This window comes from Lepus europaeus, chromosome 5 (genome assembly GCF_033115175.1).
Source record: "Lepus europaeus isolate LE1 chromosome 5, mLepTim1.pri, whole genome shotgun sequence".
Lineage (NCBI taxonomy): Eukaryota > Metazoa > Chordata > Mammalia > Lagomorpha > Leporidae > Lepus > Lepus europaeus.
The window spans coordinates 41,695,207-41,712,189 of record NC_084831.1 but is presented as its reverse complement, the minus strand read 5'-3'; the positions used below and the strand labels follow the sequence as shown (position 1 = coordinate 41,712,189).

The window sequence follows — 16,983 nt, the reverse complement described above, 5'->3', positions numbered from 1 at the left end:
TGGGTTGGTTAAGCCACCGGTTGAGATGCCTGCATTCCATATCAGAGTGCCTGGGTTATAGTCCTGGCTCTGTTCCCAATTCCAGCTTCATAACATGCATCCTGGGAGACAGCAGTGATGGCTTAAGTAGTTGGGTTCCTGCCACTCACATGGGAGACCTGGATTGTGTTCCTGGCTTTGCCCTGGCCCAGCACCAGCTATTATGGTATTTGGGGAATAAACTAGCAGATGGGAGTGTTCTCTCTCTCCCTCAAATAAATACATTTTTGAAAATTCTATCTGATTATTAAAGGGGTTTACTCAGTATGAGGTTCTTGATGTCTGTCTGGTGGCTGCCAGAAGGGAGAGATATGCTAAGGTTTCATGTCCTGGTTAGTGTAGGAGCTGGTCTTGGATTAAGGACTCCAGACTCATCTCCACTACACTGCAATTCCTTATTCTTATTTTTTGAAAGACTAAGATTATTGTGGCCACCTGAATGCTCCACAGTTCGGAAGTGGGAACCTTTTTTCTGCCAAGGGTCATTTGGATATTTATAATATTATTCGCAGGCCATACAAAATTATCAACTTAAAAATTAGTTTGCTATAGATTTAGTGAATTTCAAGTCCTACCTGTAGTTGCACTGGAAGGGTCAGACCAAATGATTCCATAGGCCTTATTTGGCCCGTGGGCTGAATGTTCCCCACCTCTGCTTCACAAAGCATTTCATATACGCTGCCCATGACTTAGCAAATCTCAGACTCATTCTTTACTCTCTCATGCATCTCTGAAACATGTAGATGGAAAAAAGTCCTCCCCTCTCCTTGTGTAATTTTCACCTTAGGAATAACCCTATTCACCATCATCTTCCTTCTGGGCAGCAGTTCTTGAGCACTATTAGCTATGATTACCTACAAGTGAGACATCATTAGTTAGATTTTGCAGATCAGAAACTTTGCCTCAGTGAGATCAAGTACTTGCCCAAGGTCACATAGCTGAACTAAGAGACAAACTTGAATATGACTCCAAGTTCTGTGGTATTTCCACTAGGCCACACTAACTCGGACAGTGAAATAAGACCGTGTTTTTGGCACAGACTGCTACTTTCCCTGGAAATTCACCAAGCTGGAAAGATCACTCTATAATATTTTATTAGTTAGACTGTTATGAGCTGGAAGGAATGATTCTGCAGAGGAAATAAGTCCAGAGAAGTAAATTAAGTCACCCAAAGTCATCCCTAGTTTTTGACAGAGCTGGGACTTGACTCTTCATCTTCACTCAGAGCTCTTTTGAATGCACAAAACCAGGGAAGGGAAGATATGGTGCTCTATGGTCTTTGGTGGAATATCCTTCCTGCCCTGAGGCTGCATGATCATCTTGGAGAAGTGATTTTTTAATCCTCAAGGCTGCTGATGTCCAAGGACAGCACTGTCCAATCGAACCTTCTGGGATCAGGAAAATGTTCTATATCTATGCTGTGTAATATGGCAGCCATTAGCTACATGTGGCTATTGAGCACTTCAAACACACCTAGTGTTACTAAGACATGGAACTTTAATTTTACTTAACTTAAATTCAAACACAAGCAGCCATATGTGATCACTGGCTACTTCACTGGACAGAGCAGCTCTAGGCTCAGAAACAACACAAAGTTACAGCACCTCAGAGCTAGAAGGGACCCTCAGGATCATTTAGTAAGTCTCGACTCTGGGACAGGAATTCCTTCTACATAATCTCTAATGACTCTATTGAATTTCTCTGATGATCAGGAATCACTATCACTCTAGGCAACTATTCTACTCAGAGGTTTTCTTCTGGGTTCCTGAAATGTGGGATAGTATTAATACCTTAGGGTAACCGCAGAATTTGCTTTCCTAGAGAATGGAAAAGCATCTGTCATGGGGTCGATATTTGGTACAGAGGACTCTTCACCATCTTTGTTTTGGATCACCTTTAGAGTATCAGATCTTCTTAAAAGGTGGAGCCATGGCTGGGACACAAGATACCAGGGATGGGCTGACTAGAGTGGACAAGAGAAGACCACTGTTTCCTGTGATCTGGAGTGCATAATTTTCCTAACAAAGCCAAGGGTGTGCTAATGTTTTTTTTATAAAAGCATCTCACATCACACTGTTGGCTTCTTTTACACTTGTGGACAGCTAAAGCCCCCAGACCCATTCCATGCACTGCAGACAATCTGTGCCCTCCCAACCTGTATCTGCCCAATTTTCTTTTGTAACTCAGACGAAGGACACTGTGAATGACCTTTAAGATACTGGAATTGTATCCACTTTACCTTGCTTAGAGAACATGGGAACTGCATGTCCATTTCTGCAATTCTTATTCCCGTATGGGAGATTATTCATTCAAAAGAAGTTAACCTACAATCTGTCACAAGAAAGAGGGCACCTGGTACATCTGGGGTAAACGTGTCTCCATTTTCTGCCAGTGTTGCCAGATACCCTCTCTTGGTTCCTTGGGGATTTAGTGACCTAACTGCTTCTGCTGACCTTGGCAGGGTGGCATTTCTGCATGGGTGTTGACTATAGGCATAGCAGTGGAAGACAGAAAATGTCTTTTTATTATTAATAAGACTTAGGGAGGCAGCCTATCATTTCTGGGTGGGGTGATATCCGTCAGCAAAAAATGATCTGCTAACTCTCCAGGAAGCATTAAGAGTAGTGATATGAGAAATAATTGCTTATGCTGAGTGAAAAGAAAAGATGTCTCAGCAGAATGGAGGCCTTCAGCAAGGCAGGTGGATGGTGGAAGGAGGCAGGAACAGAGGGAGGGAGGGAATTGAGGCTCTGGATGAGCCTTGGCAAGAGAAAGAAGCAGGAGGGGAAAACTGGAACTGCAAAGCTTAAGTGTGGAAAGATCCCCTGGAGGCACCGTTAGTGCTGTTAGAAGAATAAAGCAGAAAGGGAGAAGTGGTTAAGCAGCATCACAACACAGAGAGGTCAGAAGAAAGCTTCTGAAAAGCCTTCACTCAGGCACCTTTCCCCTCTCTAGTCCTGCTCCTCCTGGAACTGGGCTGCTGCCTTGTGATACATTTCCTTTCCTATATCTCCACACCCATCCTGACTGAGCGCCAACTTTGATGGGTTTGCTCAGGGTGGCAGAAGCATCTCTTTTGCCCATTCACCCCACACCTCATCCTGGAATTGCTCATACCTCCAATCTGCACAAGAGCTGTGTTCTGGAAATGTTTTTATGTAAGATCATATTTTTATCATTTGGGTAACTGATATAATTATTAGAGAAAGATAAGTCACAAAATCATTCATAAACATGTAACAAAAGAGAAAAGGAAATTTATAAAAATGACAACACTACTGGGTTGGAAACAGCTGAAGTCCCTTCATGATATGACTGTCCTTCATGACGTGACTGTATATTTCAAATTACTTAAAGATAAACATGACTTGCACTTAAAATATGTAACAAAGCTCCTAGTAGAGCTGATGAAAACCAAGGCTGACAAAAAACCTACCACAACAGCCTGCAAGTTGCTGGTTTCATTTGTCAACAACTCCGTGCAGCACACCACAGACAGATGAGCCTTCCTAAGACTTTCATCTGATCCTTTTCCTGCTCAAACTGTGCACAGCTCCCCATCTCCCACACAACATTAACTGGGAACCTCTGCAACCTCATGCTAGCCCCCATCCCACTGGAGTAGAGGCGGTCCTTGCATATCTGTGGCACTCTCTGTGAGGAGTGAGATGGCTTAATAGGCAGGCAGGGTGGTCCCAGTGGAAATTGAAGGTGCAAAATCTTTAGCAAGGTAAAAAGTGCCTGCCTTCCCACTCCTTGAAAGCTTCCAATCTTATCATGAGAACCGCAAGGAGGTGGTGATTTCTTCCGTTTTCTGAAAACCAAATTAAGTATCCCACCTTTCTGATGGCTCCTTTTGTTTTATTATTAGCAAGCCAGACAAGATAAAAGACCGCAAATCAGGTCTTTTGATGGGTTTTATCCCTGCCTTGAAACCGAATGCCAAGTTTTTTTTCTTTCCCAAAATTGTGCTTAAAAACCACAGTACCACAAGCCCTGTAGCGTTTTACCTCTCTTGGAGCCCTCCTCCAGCCACTCTGACTGGAAGTCTCTGACTCTAATAAATCTTGCTTTTAAGCCTTTAAATCTTGCTTTTCTTTTTGCTTTGTATGCTTGAAAATTCTTCTTCCACGTGAGACAAAGAACCGAGGTAATAACATTTTCTCCACCACCATTTCACCCATAACACCCTGAGACAGGGGAGTTTCCAGAGGCAGAGCAAGCAGTGAACACGTCTCTAATTCTGCGCCTCACATTCAGGTGAAAACCCAAACAGGTGTCCCATCATGCTGAAAGGTTTAGGACTGATACCAAACACTCAAATGCCATTCAGGTCACCTTTCACCAAAGGTTCTCAGTAATTGAAGGATCAATTCAAATGTATGGTAAATGTATTCCTCTTTTGAAGGTATTACAGAACCATCTAATTTTCTTTTTTCCTAAATAATGTGACAAACAGCAGCACAAATACAACTGGGTTCAATTGAGGGTGTCTTAGCATGAGGCCGAAATTATAGCGTAAATTCAGATGCTGCTTTTTTAGAGCCCTGGTGAGGGCCAGGTCAGGGACTGGCATCAGGTGTGGAGTCAAGGAGTACAGGGAATCATTTTCTAGAACCTACAGCCCTTTCACCCAGTGCTTCCCAGAGTTTAAACTGATCCTTTCTGGAGGCAACTGGAAAAAAGAAAAAAAAAACAGCTATAGACAAACAGAACTCTAGAAGCTCCAAATGGGGCAGATCATCTCCACTGGGCTCAGGGCTGAAACACTCAGAAATGACCCCGTTTCCCAAGTGTGGCTCCAGACTACTCTGACAGGCTAGAGGATGTAAGCCCATGCTCCACACATTCCTTGACACTTATGGAGGAGAGAATCCTCAGGGCACTCTCGTCTCTGCTTCATCTAAATCCCAGGACCTAGCATAGTGCCTGAAAAGCAGGAGCCTAGGAATAAAGATCTGAGTCAGGTCTGCCCCCAGGTTGATGGTAGAAGCCCTGAACCACAAGTCTGTTTACTAAAGAACCTGAAGGAGCCATGCAATTTATTTGTTTGCTTTTTATATCTCCTTCCCTGCCACGGCGTATAACCCATGTCTGTGCAGAGCCAAACACACACCCACACATCCTCACAGAATGCACGTGCTGCTGAGCAAACAGGCAGTGTGACATTTCAACACTTACGACCTACTGCCAGAGAGGTATTTTTAAAACTATTTTTTTTCTTATTCCAGATCTCACCAACTGTGTTATCCTAGGTGGGTCTTTTAACCTTTGGGCCTCAGTTTTTCCTCATTTGTATAAAGGAGAAAATAGCACTTCCTTACAGGGCTGTTTTCAGAATTAGAGCTGACTCATGGAAAGCAAAGCACCTGTCCACAGGAATATTTCCAAGATTAAATGATAACAGACATGTAGTAGAAGGATTACAATAGTGTTGCTCACAGAATACATATTCAATATATGGTAGCTTTACTATTGTCACTTTTGTTACTTCCTATTAAGCTCATGCTCACAGAACTCTTTTGGCAGAATCCTTAACGTGTCCTTTGGATGCCAACTCAAGTCCAAATGCAGGCTAGTTGGGTAAGTCTTCATCTCTCTGAGCCTAATGTCCAAGACCTTCTTTCGCCAAAGAGTCATAATACAAAGAATAACTTCTTTGGAGTCACTATCCACATTATTCATTCGGGGCATAATTATGAACCATGGCATCTTTGCTTTGGTGCTGAGTCAATACTTTGCTTGCATGCTCGCTGAGGCCTTAACCTCCACATGCCCTCTGTATTCACACAATAAATAGTCACATTACATATCTCTTAACAAAGGGAAAATGGCTTTTGTTGACAGAAAAACATCCTTTGTGGGCACCTCCTTCTAGTAGTCCTGTAATGAGTCATTCACTGCCAACTGTCAAAACAGTGTGTGCATATTTAAATTTGAGTTCAGTGGTTGCAAACTGCCTGTCCAAAGGTTAACTATTAAGTTCTGTTTGGTCCACTTTATAATGTTATAACATTTTTTAGTTAATTTCCAGTCTTTAAAAATTGGGAAATTTGACATTCAAAAAAAAAATCTAGACTTTAATTTCCATTCAACAATTAGAAGATCTGACAACAATCTGAATTAAACAACCATTATCATTAGTAACAGCAGCAGCATAGCTGCCCTCTTCATATTATTACATGTTCCAATTTCCAGCAACTCTCTTGGAACCATCCCTGAACCTTGCTGTAACCATTAATCTTCACAGTTTAGAAACTAACTCTTTGTTTGCCTGCACCTATTTTGTGCATTACATTTAAAGCAGCATGTTTTGCAAGAAGCATTCCAGAAATGCTCCTGAACTGTGTACTAGATGGTTCTGAGGGTATCTCTGTAATGCATACTTCCAAAGAAGATATTTTTTCCAGATTGGGAAGTTATCTACTCCTTTATGGGAGTCAGAATGAAAAGATAAATCTTACATCACTTATCAAAGCAAACTGAAGCAGATGATGTACACAGTGGCCTGAAAGGCAAAAAAGCAATTTTTAAAAAATTAATAAATGATGAGACTATTAATGGCACACAAAAAGGATTTGCATTTTCCTTCCTTTTAATATGATTTTTACCTTAAACACTGTGTCCCTTTAGGAAAGGGAAGAAAAGTTAATAAAGGAACCTATCACTCAAACTTAATTTTTACTATGGCAAATAAACTGCTTTAATGAAAGGACTGAAATCCCCGGGTTTGCACATTAAATTTTCATTTGTAGTAGAGGATGGAAATTATTGATTCAGTCATGGCATCATGCATTTTTGAATCCTATAGTGCCTCAGAAGCCCACATTACCACTGGGTGCAAATGTGTTGGTAGCTTTTTGATACAGGATGAGCCAAGTGAGCCAGCAGAGAAAGGGATATAGGTAAGGGAAGCAGGCAGACTGGCCCTTCACAGAAAACAATAATCAATCAATGTTTCTTGTCCTGATAGCCACTCAGATAAAGCAACTAATGGCACAATGGGCCATGGGTGCATTCTGAGACCAGAAAAGTCAGATCCACTCAGTCTTTGGGGAAACTCCAATGGCCTTCAGAATACTTTAAAAAAAAGGGGGGGAGGGGGGCTGATAATTTGATCAAAAGTCCTTGGAGAAGAGTTTGAGGTTCAAGAAAACTAGTTTTAAAAGTTCCTTTCTCATCTCAAGGTCAGGGTGTCTATTAAGGGAAGAACAAATGCCTGACATTCTAAAGCTGAACTGGATAACATAGAAAATCAATCAAACCCACAAATACAGCTATCAACCTGATGTGGCCTCAACAAAGAGGTGACATGAGCACCCTTTCTTTGTTTAAAGCATGGAGATAGGTATGTTTTTTCTTTGAAAGAAATTAATCCTTCTGCCTCTCAGAGTACTAACCCATAATTAAATAACTCTTGATTATTCTCCTCTTACAGATATCATAGGAATTGATTATAAGCCTAGATGGCGAGAACCTGAACCAGCCCAAGTTGGGGTCTTTGTGTATCAGACTGAATGAGATCAGGTAAAGCAATCATTTTTAGAAAAAAGCTAAATTAAGATCTGTGGCTCTGACCTGGGCATCCTTCGACTCCAGGGCAGGTCCATTACCAGTGATCCAACTCTTGGCAGAGCTGCCAGGGCTCTTCACAAGCTGACTTCTGCTGAAGCCCAGGCTTACCACATTGAAAGCCACTGCAGTGGACTGGCCTGTTGGGTCTCCTTGAGGGCAGATCACTGTACAGATCAGCCATTAATAGGCCTGCCACCCATTGCTTCTGATGCCGAGCTTTCTTTTCCTCCTGGTTTGTGTTAAAGCAGACCAGAGGATGCAAGTCAAGGGAGTGCCCGTTTCCCATCTCTAATCTTCGGTGGCCTGAACTACAAGTCTATAGTCACAGGCATGTTCTGTAGTAGTTTTTCTAAGGTAGACAATGCCCATGAGGAAAATTATATTCTCACTTTAAAACTTTCTTTCCCTTTGGTCTGAAAGGGAGGTTTTTTCTACTTACTGTATACTTCACTGATGGCGAAGTGAATCTAGCTATGAGATTATTATTTGAGTTCTTATTTTGGCTATGCTATTGCAGAAAAATGTTAGCCATCTCTTTTATAAGGTCTAAAGATTAAATTGTGCATCCTACAGATTCCTTCATAATAGAATTAGTTTCCTACCTTGAAGAGAATAGAGAAATGAAAGAACAAGTTGGGCTTCGAATAGAGAAATGAGGGAGCAAGTCCTAGATCGCTTGCTGACAATAGCAATATCACATGAATACTTAGCAAACCGTTTCAACCATTAGATAACAACTTAAGAAAACATTTACCAGAAGGTCCAATGCCTTCTATAAATTTTAAGAATCATGTATTTGAAAACACCTCTTAAATATCTAACATGGTGTAGTTTGTTTAGCCAGTAAACTTAAGCACAACCATCTAAAATGTTTTTAGTTTCTTTCTACCAACAAGTCTAAAACATATGATACACAGATTTGGCTCTAAGCTGAAAAGCCCTTCACTCAGCCCAACTTCCAAAGTGACCACTGCAGCTGAGGGGATGGTCAAGTAGGGTCAGCAACATTGCAGGCAGAACTGTAAATTTCTTGTTAGAGATGCCACCTGCCTTTACCTGGCCAGCTCTCCTCCCAGGCCAGCCAAGTAATGAAAGTCAACAGAGTGTCTTCCCCTAGGAGGTTCACACCTCCCTTAGGATATACCCCATGTGAAGAGATAGATAGGTCTGGGCCTCTGAATTTACAAGGCCTAAAGCCCACCAGATTATTATCAAGCCCCTTCTATCAGGTTCTATTTGCCTCTCAATCAGAAAACTTAATTGTAGCTTAGACAGCACCTTTCTTAGCTCCTCTAATAATGACTCTGTCCTTTGTTCTAGGCCCTGTCTAGTGCACTTGGGCCTCATTCCTTTGTAATCATAACCTCTACTCTACCACCAATGGCTCTACTCCCAACATGTGTGTACTGATGGTCCTCTTCCCCACTTAATGCTGTATAATTGTTCAAACCTGGTAAATGCCACTCTTAGGATCATTGGTTACTATCCTCACTCTGTCTTTTATGACCTTGTCTAAATATGATCAGAGTCGGCAAACTTGGAAGGCTTCCATAGCCTTGGCAACTCATGACGACAGCCTAGGATGGTTACTGGCGCCATAAACTAGAGTGTCAATTTGTTGGGTCAACAACAGGAGCCACTGTGCACTTGCTCCTCATGTGGGATCTCTGTCCTTAATGTGCTGTACATTGTGATTTAATGGTATAACTAGTACTCAAACAGTATGTTTCACTTTGTGTTTCTATGTGGGTGCAAACTGTTGAAATCTTTATACTAAATTGATCTTCTGTATATAAAGAGAATTGAAAATGAATCTTGATGCAAATGGAAGGGGAGAGGGAGTGGGAGGGGGGAGGGTTGCGGGTGGGAGGGAAGTTATTGGGGGGGGGAAGCCATTGTAATCCATAAGCTGTACACTGGAAATTTATATTCATTAAATAAAAGTTAAAAAAAAATATTAAAAAAAATGCTACACTTAGGTTTTCTTTTTTCCCCTCTTTTTAAAAAAATTGTGATCCAGTTATTAAGCATTTATCAATAAAGTCTGGATCCTTGTCAAAGAAAAAAAAAAAAAAAAAAAGAAAAAAGCTAAATTTTGTTGCAAAAAGCAATGCTGCTTAAAAAAAGGAAAGACAGATAATCACATAATATATTCCAAAAAGAGAAAGATTTCATGTTGTTTACCTGCCAGCTAAGATTATCTTATACCAGTAGTCTCTGTCAGCCTGGGTGTTGAAAAAGTAACTTTATTAGTTCTGTTTTTGTGTTTTCAGACTTTGAGAGCTAGTGCCATCTATAGATTTCCATTTTGGGAGGAATTTCTCTTTTGTCCTAGTTTGTGTCAGACCTGCTGTCATGAGAATAAGAGCACCCAGGAGACACTTCCCTGTGGTTTAATAGGCTATGAAGGATGGGGTCCATTAATGGGTTAGCAGCGGCCCCTAAATAAGATACTGCCTAGAGGTAGGGGAAGAAAGGGAAGGAAGGCCAAGCAGGGGAGGCAGGCACCACTCAGGGACTGCCACTGGCTGCTCAAGGGGGTCTCAAAGCAGATAGCACCACCTTCTGAAGGATCCCCAAAGGTGAAGTATGAACCAACAGCTGGAGAATTCAGCCATGAAGCCTAAACTGCTTCTGGAGGCTCTGGGTTACTTTTTTTTTTTTGTTTGTTTGTTTGTTTTTGTTTTAACACTTAAGACAATTTCTATTATCTGCCTATCTGATTATTGCTGGAAAGTTACTTTTTCAATTGTTCTTTTACTATGTTCTCATCCGTTTTACAGTACCTGTCCCTATACTCTAGTGTACTTATTTTATATATATATATATAATTTTTTTTCATTTCCATTCTTTATTAGCAATCCTTAGGTAAGACCAAGCTGCTCAGCTTGGCATACAATGCCTCCCATCTTGGCCCTACTTACCTCCCATCCTCATATTTCTATCATCAAACATGGGCCAGGCTATTCATCTACTGCTCCTCACAATGTTTTCTTATATTTTCACAGCTTTGCACGTGATGTTTCCTCTACCTGGAACAGCATTCTTGCCTCAGCCTCTCCTTGGCTTGATTCTGGCCATCTTTGCAGACTCAGGCTCACAGGCTCCCTCAGTGGGGTCGTGAATCCAAGATACCCCACCTGCTTTCTGGACTGGAGGTCCTACTGCTCACCATCCCTTCCCTCAACTCAGCCCTTACCTCACTCTTCTATAATTGCCTGTGTCTACCACTTAGTAAAGTGGACAGTAAGTTTTCTTTGAATAAATAAAGAACATTACTTCCAGCTCCTGCAGAGCCTGGATTTATGAGGTCAACAGAATGAAATTTAACCAGCCTTCCTTAATCAGGAGGGGCACATCACCTCTTACCTTTATAGTTTTGGTCTGGAGTCTGAGTCCATTTAAAGTGTTGATGGCTTTCTCTGCATCCTTTGGATCAATATAGTTAACAAATCCATACCCTAAACTCTGTCCTGTGGAAACATTAAAAAGAGAGGGAGAGACAGAGAGAAAGGGAGAGAGAGAGAAAGAGAGAGAGAGAGCACTCAGTATTTTTATAGAGGCAACACTTCTCATTGCAGTGAGTCAAAACCCTTCTCTGGGGTACATGGTTCCTTTTACACTAAGATTTACCCCCAGATTGAGAGGTTTCCAATTCCTCTTCTCTCACTCTGATTGATCTTTAAATTCACAGGAGCTGCCCAAGCCAAGAACAGGTAAGTGCCCCTGCACATCCACACCAGATATGAGTATATACAACTGTCCACATGATCAAAAAGAGGCAGGACACGGCAGTAAAAGGAGAGCAGGTGTGGTTTGTTAGAAAAGATGTGAACTAGAGTCCTGGATGTCCCAATTTGCTGTGTGACTTGGAGAGGAGTCATTTAATCTCCCTTTCCCAGACCACCTCCCACCCCCAGCCCCACATCTCTTCTCTGGAGATAACAGCAGCACCTACCTCAGAGAGGTTTGAGAGAGTTAGTAAGATACTGTATATACAATGTGTATGAAGCACATTGCCTAGAACATAGTAGGTGCTCAACAAAAGACAGCTCTACTTTACTCATTCCTGTAAAACTGGGGCAAGCACTGGACACTGTGTCTACTGCCTCAGTCCTGCCAGCCACACCCACACTCAGAAGGATGTCATGGGAGCAGCAGAAAATGGAGATGTTTATGGTGAAGACATGGCCAGAATTTAAAGCAGTTTCTACAGATCATTCTTTACCCTCATCATCCTCCCTACCCCCCAGAAAAAGAACAATGAAAAAAGAAGGGAAGGGCTTCTACTGGAAAAAAAATGGGGAGCTCCCAATACAAAAGAGAGAGTGCGAATACATTCTGCAAAGAGGATTTAGCTACTTTAGGTGGAAAATGGCATTAACTTGTCTGCAGAGAGGTAGCAAGTGACAGGGCTCCCCCTTAAGTGAAATAAAAATAATGTGCTTGCGATCGTACCACTGATTATAAATAGTCCATCAGCTCTGCCATGTGTCATCAGCCAGAAATATCATTAGAAAACTTTACATTTTATGACATACCCTTTAAGAAATGCAGAGCTTGGGGTGGCTGCAGAACCCAGCTTGAACTTCCCAGGCAATGTTATTGATTTGTGGGTGGCAGCAGAGCCAAAGGGGAGGAAAATGACAGGACATCACATGTCAGGAAAGACTGATTACATAAAGCTCTCTTTGGAGTACTGGGGCCAGGGCTGGGAGACAATACAGAAAAAAGCCTGCCATGTCCTGGTGACAGGAGCCCATTTCAGCAGCCAAAAAAATCTTTCCAACAGCTTCTGTTTTGCTGGTAAATGTCTGTGTTTGTGTTGGTTGTAGGAGGGAACCTGGGAAAACAAGTTGGGTTCTGGATCAGAAAATGGGTGACTTTCCTATCCTTTGCAGGATTGAAGCAAAGAGAAGAGAATCATGAAGAAATTCAATGGAATTTGTCATCCAGAGGAAAATCTCCAATGACAACTCCTTCCATTAGGATACTCCTTTGTGTTTTGGTAAAACTGGGTTAGAATAGGAAAGACAGGAGCAAACTCTGCCAGATACGCCCTTCACCAGCCACACTAATAACCAGAGAGTGAAGAGGGAGGAGAGAATGCCAGGCACACTCAACCTGCTGGGACTTCTCTTTTCATTTCACTATACAAATGTGTGTGGGTGAGACTGGTATGTGTGTGAGAGCTGTGGGATTTATGAGACCTTGCCACACGTTCTGAGAAACTTCATTTTGCAAATACAAAAATACAAGGGATTAATATCATTGATTTAAAAATATCATTTGTCCTAAATTTGGCACTACCTCATCAAGCCTAACTAAATTTGCCTAATTAAATCCATTTTCATCATGCAAATTTCTCAGTCATGTTTACCTTGCATATATGAGAAACCTTAAAAGTGCTCTACTAAAATATCATTATAATCATTTTTAACCAACAGTCATGCACCAAGTGGAGCTGTTTTTAAAGGCTATTTTTAAAGCAATTATGTCAATGATAAACCTTATGGAGGAGCTCTAGGAAACTGGTCAGAAGGTCAGTTGAGGGGCCAGCATTGTGGCATAGTAGATTAAACTATCGCCTGCAGTGCTGGCTTCTTGTATGTGTACCAGTTTGAGTCCCGGCTTCCCACTTCAGATCCAGCTCCCTGCTAATGCATCTGAGAAGGCAGAGGAAGATAACCTGGGTTCCTGGGCCCCTGCCACCCACAAGGGAGACCTGGAAGAAGCTCCTGGCTTCCGCCTAGTCTAGCCCTGGTCATTGCAGTTATTTGAGGAGTGAACCAGCAGATGGGAGATCTGCCTCTCTTTCTTTCTCTCTGTAACTCTGCCTTTTAAATAAACAAAGTCTTTAAAAAAAAGAGGGTCAATTGATCCAGCCCAATTTGATTTGTATAAAGGTAAAAAATAAATAAAACACCATTTTAACTGCAAGAACTGGACTTAACTTACACCAAAAAAGTTCCTGAGTCATTATATGTTGAGGAATTTATCATGCTTATCAGTGCTGCATCTTTCCAATATATGTTCTTGTTTTCTAAAATTATTAACATATTGATGGCCATCTAAAATAAATATAATGGATGTAATTTTTACATTGTATATTTTGTCTCTGTCCTAGATCTTTGCTTCTGGAGGAAGGGAAATACACTTGGTTTCAGGTCCTAGGAAGGTTCTAGAGGTCAAGTGAAGGAAAGACTCCTGCCCAGCAAGATGTGCCAAAACCACACCTGCCTGTGCCAGTCCCAATCCATCTACCATCTCCTCAGCTGCTGACTGCATTTAGCACCACTGTGTTATCATCACCTGCTCTAGGTGCAGGGGGAGGGAATGTCTGTTCCATTGGCCACATAAGGCCCATGAAGTCATTTGGTCTGGCCCTGTCAAGGAAACTGCAGGAGGAATTTGAAATTCAAAAAATGTATAGCAGGCTAAGTTGTTTTTTTTTTTTTTTTTTTTGACAGGCAGAGTTAGACAGTGAGAGAGAGAGAGACAGAGAAAGGTCTTCCTTCCATTGGTTCACCCCCAAATGGCTGCTATGGCCTGCATGCTGCACTGATCCGAAGCCAGGAGCCAGGTGCTTCTTCCTGGTCTCCCATGCAGGTGCAGGGCCCAAGCACCTGGGCCATCCTCCACTGCCTTCCCAGGCTACAGCAGAGAGCTGGACTGGAAGAGAGCAACCGGGACAGAATCTGGCGCCCCAACTGGGACTAGAACCCGGGGTGCCGGCACTGCAGGTGGAGGACTAGCCTAGTGAGCTGCAGCGCCGGCCAGCAGGCTAATTTTTAATCTGATAATTTTGTATGGTCCCCAAGTGATGTTGCAAATATCCAAATGGCTCTTGGCAGAGAAAAGGTTCCCCACCTCTGGTAGAGACTGCATTCAGCATCAAGAGTGAGGGTGCTTTTTGGGAAAACTAAAAGTCAGATGAACATCATTTCAGACAGAAAAGGGGGGAAAAGAGAGATTCTTCTTGTTATAAAACAATGAACTGCAAACTCTAAAGCAGGACATTGCATTGAACAAGAAGACAGAAGTAGAAAAACTTGCCCGTAATTTGAAAGATACAAGATAAACACAGTACAATAAAACTACCTGTGGTTGGCCTAGTTCATGAACAGTCTTTCTTCACATGGTCTCACCATCATGGGAGGAATCCAGCTATGTCTAATAAAATAGTCTATGGATCTAAACATAACCTTTTAAAATGCTACAGAGAGGATTAAATACTTAGGTAGAAAATATCATTATTTCTTTTTTTTTTTAAAAAAAGAAAGATTTAGTTATTATTTACATAGAAGGCAGAGTTACAGAGAGAGAGAGAGAAGGAGAGGCAGGGAGAGAGAGAGATAGAGATCTTCTATCCACTGGTTCACTCCCCAAATGACAGCAATGGCTGAGGCTGGGCCAGGCCAAAGCCAGGACCCTGGAACTCTATCTGGGTCTTCCAATTAGGTGGCAGGGACTTGGGCCATCTTCTACTGCTTTCTCAGGTGCAGTAGCAGGGAGCTGGATAGGAAGTGGAGCAGCCAGGATTTGAGCCAGGGCCCATATGGGATTCTGGCATTTCAGATGGTGGCCTATCCTATGGTGCCACAATGCCAGCCCTAAACCTCGCTTATTTTAGAAACTGTTTTAGTAGTAAGTGTGAGTAAAACAAGGAAGAATTTAATTTTGGCAGCCATGTATTAGTGATGGTTTTTGTTGTTGTTGTTGTTTTGTTTTTTTGACAGGCAGAGTTAGACAGTGAGAGAGAAAGACAGAAAGGTCTTCCTTCTGTTGGTTCACCCCCCAAATGGCCACTATGGCCGGCACACTGTGCCGATCCAAAGCCAGGAGCCAGGTGCTTCCTCCTGGTCTCCCATGCGGGTGCAGGGCCCAAGCATTTGGGCCATAGTGATGGGTTTTGAATCTGTGGTTCTGTATTTAAACATTTGTAGTTAAGTGTACAAGGAAAAATATAGAGGAAACACATTAAGCAAAAAATACCAACACTTTTACCATGGAGACCAAGACAGCATGCTTGGAGGGCCCCAAGGACCAAGACTGGAGCCTAAGGCTAAATGTGTATATAACTGCATTCTAAAAATAGAAAATATATTTTTAATATTCTTTTTTCCCTCAAATAGCTATACCTTTCCCCTCAATAGAAGCAGCAAGATTTGAGCAAATAGGTATGGCAACAGTATTTTCAGAACAGAAAATTAACATATATTTAATTTTTGTTCCTGATTTATTTTGATGGCAAGTTGAATAAAAACTGAACCATGGAAAATATATTTATTGAATTATTTTTATTGAAAAACAAGATATTATAAGAAGAAGACTATCACCAAAATGTAGAAACTATCGTGAACCTCTGGCTCCTTGGTGCCCTGGTGACCTACAACCCTCACACTTGGTCAGTTCCTAATAGGCCTCTGCTACAGCTGTGGGTGAGGGTCCTCTGTTCCACACATGAGCGGGAAATGCATTCTTGGCAGTTTAGCATAGAAACTTATAATTCAGAATGTAGTTTCCAAGAGAAAACTGTTACACAAAATGGCTACATTTTAAAGTCCTTCAGTGTATTTGGATTAAACAAGTTAAACTTGTTTGAACAAGTTGTTCTTAAAATCTGAATCTGAATATTTCTGTTTTTATAAAGCACAGGCACGGGCACACACACATACAGAGTGGTCCTCCTTGTATGAAACAGCAACATAATTATTTTGCTATAATAATCTTTATACCTAACTTTCCCCCTTAGAAACCAAACCCTTTTTCTCACAAGAGCTGATCTATGAAAGTTTGCAACCTTGCACATAGTAGATACTTAAATACTTGGTAAGTGATAGAACGGATGGAAGCAGTTTGTGCCAATCCTTCATTTCTGGAAGGGTATGACCAGAATGTGTTGTGTACTGGGGGGATTAAAGAGTAAGGAGAGGGTACCTGGAGAATTCATTTCCCATTTGTGAGAAAGATAGAACACAGCACATTGATCCCAGGGATGGAAAACAAAACAAACAGTGAGCTCCCCTCTAGCACAAATCCACTAACAACAGAGACCACCCTTACACCAATCTACAGAGTCCTGAGTTTACAAAGTGCTTTCCCATCTACTCTATTGCATTTGAATTTCACAACAACCCTGTGTGAACAGAAGTAATCATAATTTTGCAGATGTGGACATTGAAGCTCACAGAAAATGGTGATTTGCTCAAGGTCATAGAGCTGGACCTTAGTCTTGATCAGGGATTTGTAACAAAAAATTTTTTTAATGTATTGGACAAGATAGTAAATAGGTTTGGTTTGGTGGGTTTCATGGTCTCTGCCATAACTCTTCCATTGTGCAGCAGCCAGAGACAATATGCAAACAAA

General features: G+C 41.7%; 1 protein-coding gene across 3 annotated transcripts in view; it reads right to left on the bottom strand.

The window, feature by feature from the left end:
- ELAVL4 (ELAV like RNA binding protein 4) overlaps positions 1-16,983 on the bottom strand; it is a 104,781-nt gene that overhangs the window by 15,966 nt on the left and 71,832 nt on the right. For all 3 annotated transcript variants that reach the window (XM_062193332.1, XM_062193333.1, XM_062193334.1), the window contains exon 3: positions 10,984-11,087. In XM_062193332.1, coding sequence (XP_062049316.1) covers positions 10,984-11,087 — 104 coding nt within the window. The remainder of the gene's footprint in view (positions 1-10,983; positions 11,088-16,983) is intronic.